This window comes from Chanos chanos, chromosome 7 (assembly GCF_902362185.1).
Source record: "Chanos chanos chromosome 7, fChaCha1.1, whole genome shotgun sequence".
Lineage (NCBI taxonomy): Eukaryota > Metazoa > Chordata > Actinopteri > Gonorynchiformes > Chanidae > Chanos > Chanos chanos.
The window spans coordinates 21,879,518-21,881,467 of record NC_044501.1 but is presented as its reverse complement, the minus strand read 5'-3'; the positions used below and the strand labels follow the sequence as shown (position 1 = coordinate 21,881,467).

The window sequence follows — 1,950 nt, the reverse complement described above, 5'->3', positions numbered from 1 at the left end:
ACATCACTCAGTACCATTTTTTACATTGTTCTTTGTTTGGAAGATTTTGTGATTCCTTAACAAGGGGGGAGGTGGGGGGGGCTCTGAGCAGAAACTGCAGTATCTTAGGGTATTGTCTTGTCAAATCTTTGGTGTGAAACAGATCTGTATGTGTTTTTCGAACAAGCCAGGGACAAGCAGTTGCGTCATCATCCTTCTTTAGGACTTTTATTTTCTCTCATTTTTGGCACACATTTCATGAGAATGCAGAGATTACTTTGGGTTCTCATTTGTTTTTTTGTTAAGCTGGGTTGGTTCAACTGTAACAACCCTGAACTTGCATGACAAATTGGCCTTCATTTGTGCAGCAAATTTCTGGTCACGAACCCCATAGATGAGAGGAGTCAGGAGTCTTGGTATAATGTTTGTGAGCAGATAATGGGAGAAGAAGATCTGAGATTGATAGGCAGGAAATAAGGGTACTACAATTAAATCTATAATAGGAGTGATGTAAGACAGCATACAGAGTAGTAACTGAGCTCCATGTAAAAGTATGGTGCTTTGAGCCTTTCTGGCTGAGATGGCATTGGTTGAAACTTTTCTGGCTGCAACCAGTACTTTACAATAGGTGAAAACAAGTACCATCCACACAAACAACATGTAAATACCTTGTACAGCTTTGTTCTTTTCTATATGATATATTGTGTTATATATATAACTAGCTCTACAAAGAGCAACAGTGGAAAAAAAGGACAAGGGTTGAGTTGCAGTCACAATGATGAGGTCTGTCACTCCTGGAATAAGTCCCACACCCCAGATCAAGCCAATGAGGATGCGAGTCCTGCGCACAGTGCAGACCTGGGGGTGATGTAATGGTTTGCAAACTGCAATGTAGCGTTCTGTTGCCATAGCAGCCAAGGTTAATGGAGTGTTCTTATGAGTTGCTGAAGCAGTTATCAGGAATATACAACAAAATGACACATTTAAAATTGGCAATAAGTATGATAGTACATGTAGAAGTACTGTCACACTTGTCATAATCATATCATTAATCACTAGATGAATATATAATATGTATCTTGGATCATTGTAGAATGTGGAATTCAAAAAAAAGGTGAACACAAACATCCCATTTATGCTGTTAATAGTGATCCCGAGAAATATAATGATCAGGTTTTTCGTAAGCATTTCTTCAAATGTGACAATGGCTTGTTCATTTATTGTGGAGTTCATTGCCTTCTTGCACTGTGTGAAATCAGAAATGGCAACTGTGGAAAAAAATAAAAAATATAAGGACAAGTGGAAGAAAATGCAAAAAGATTTCATATTTCATAAAGGTATTTTTTTTAATCACTTACAGCATCCCAGGAACTTGTGAACTAAAGTCTTATCTTAAATTTAAGTCATCATGTTTTTACCTTACGACTTTACTTTCTGCTGCAGAGTGATTCATAATATAGTGATTTTACATGGTTTTTGCTTTTCTGTACTAACAGTTTCATTATAAGGTTGTTCTTTGAAAAGTTATTTGGAGGAACCTCTGAACTATAGCCCAGTTTTATACCTACCTTATGTTGGATGGAAGAATTTGATGTTTAGAAAGACACTCAGTTGTCTTTCAAATGTTTTCACATTCTTCAGAGAATGATGTTGCTGAGGAGCAAGGCACTGACCTGTCCAATGGAGCCATCTGGTTACAGACAGAGACTGTCAGATTTATAAAGTGTGTGTGAGTGTGTGTGTGTGTGTGTGTGTGTGTGTGTGTGCGCGCACATGTATGGTGTTTCTTAAGAGTGAGAAAAAGAGAGGGAGAGAGAGGGGCAGGGTGAGAGAGCGAGAGAGACAAGGGGAGGGAAGAAGAAGACAGTTTTGGATAAAGAATAAAAGGGACTGAGCCCTAAACGGCCCATCCAGTGTTTCCTAAAATATTGTATGTTGATTAGTTTTTGCTGGGAACGTTGTAATGCATTA

General features: G+C 38.3%; 1 protein-coding gene across 1 annotated transcript; it reads right to left on the bottom strand.

Annotated features, from left to right (window-relative positions):
- Positions 1-252: 252 nt before the first annotated feature.
- Positions 253-1,212, bottom strand: LOC115816124 (odorant receptor 131-2-like). The gene has a single exon (XM_030779092.1). The coding sequence runs from the start codon at positions 1,210-1,212 to the stop codon at positions 253-255; it is 960 nt and encodes a 319-aa protein (XP_030634952.1).
- Positions 1,213-1,950: the final 738 nt, after the last annotated feature.

Coding starts and splice junctions, on each gene's coding strand:
- LOC115816124 (XM_030779092.1), bottom strand. CDS start 1,212: ATGAACTCCACAATAAATGAACAAGCCATTGTCACATTTGAAGAAATG.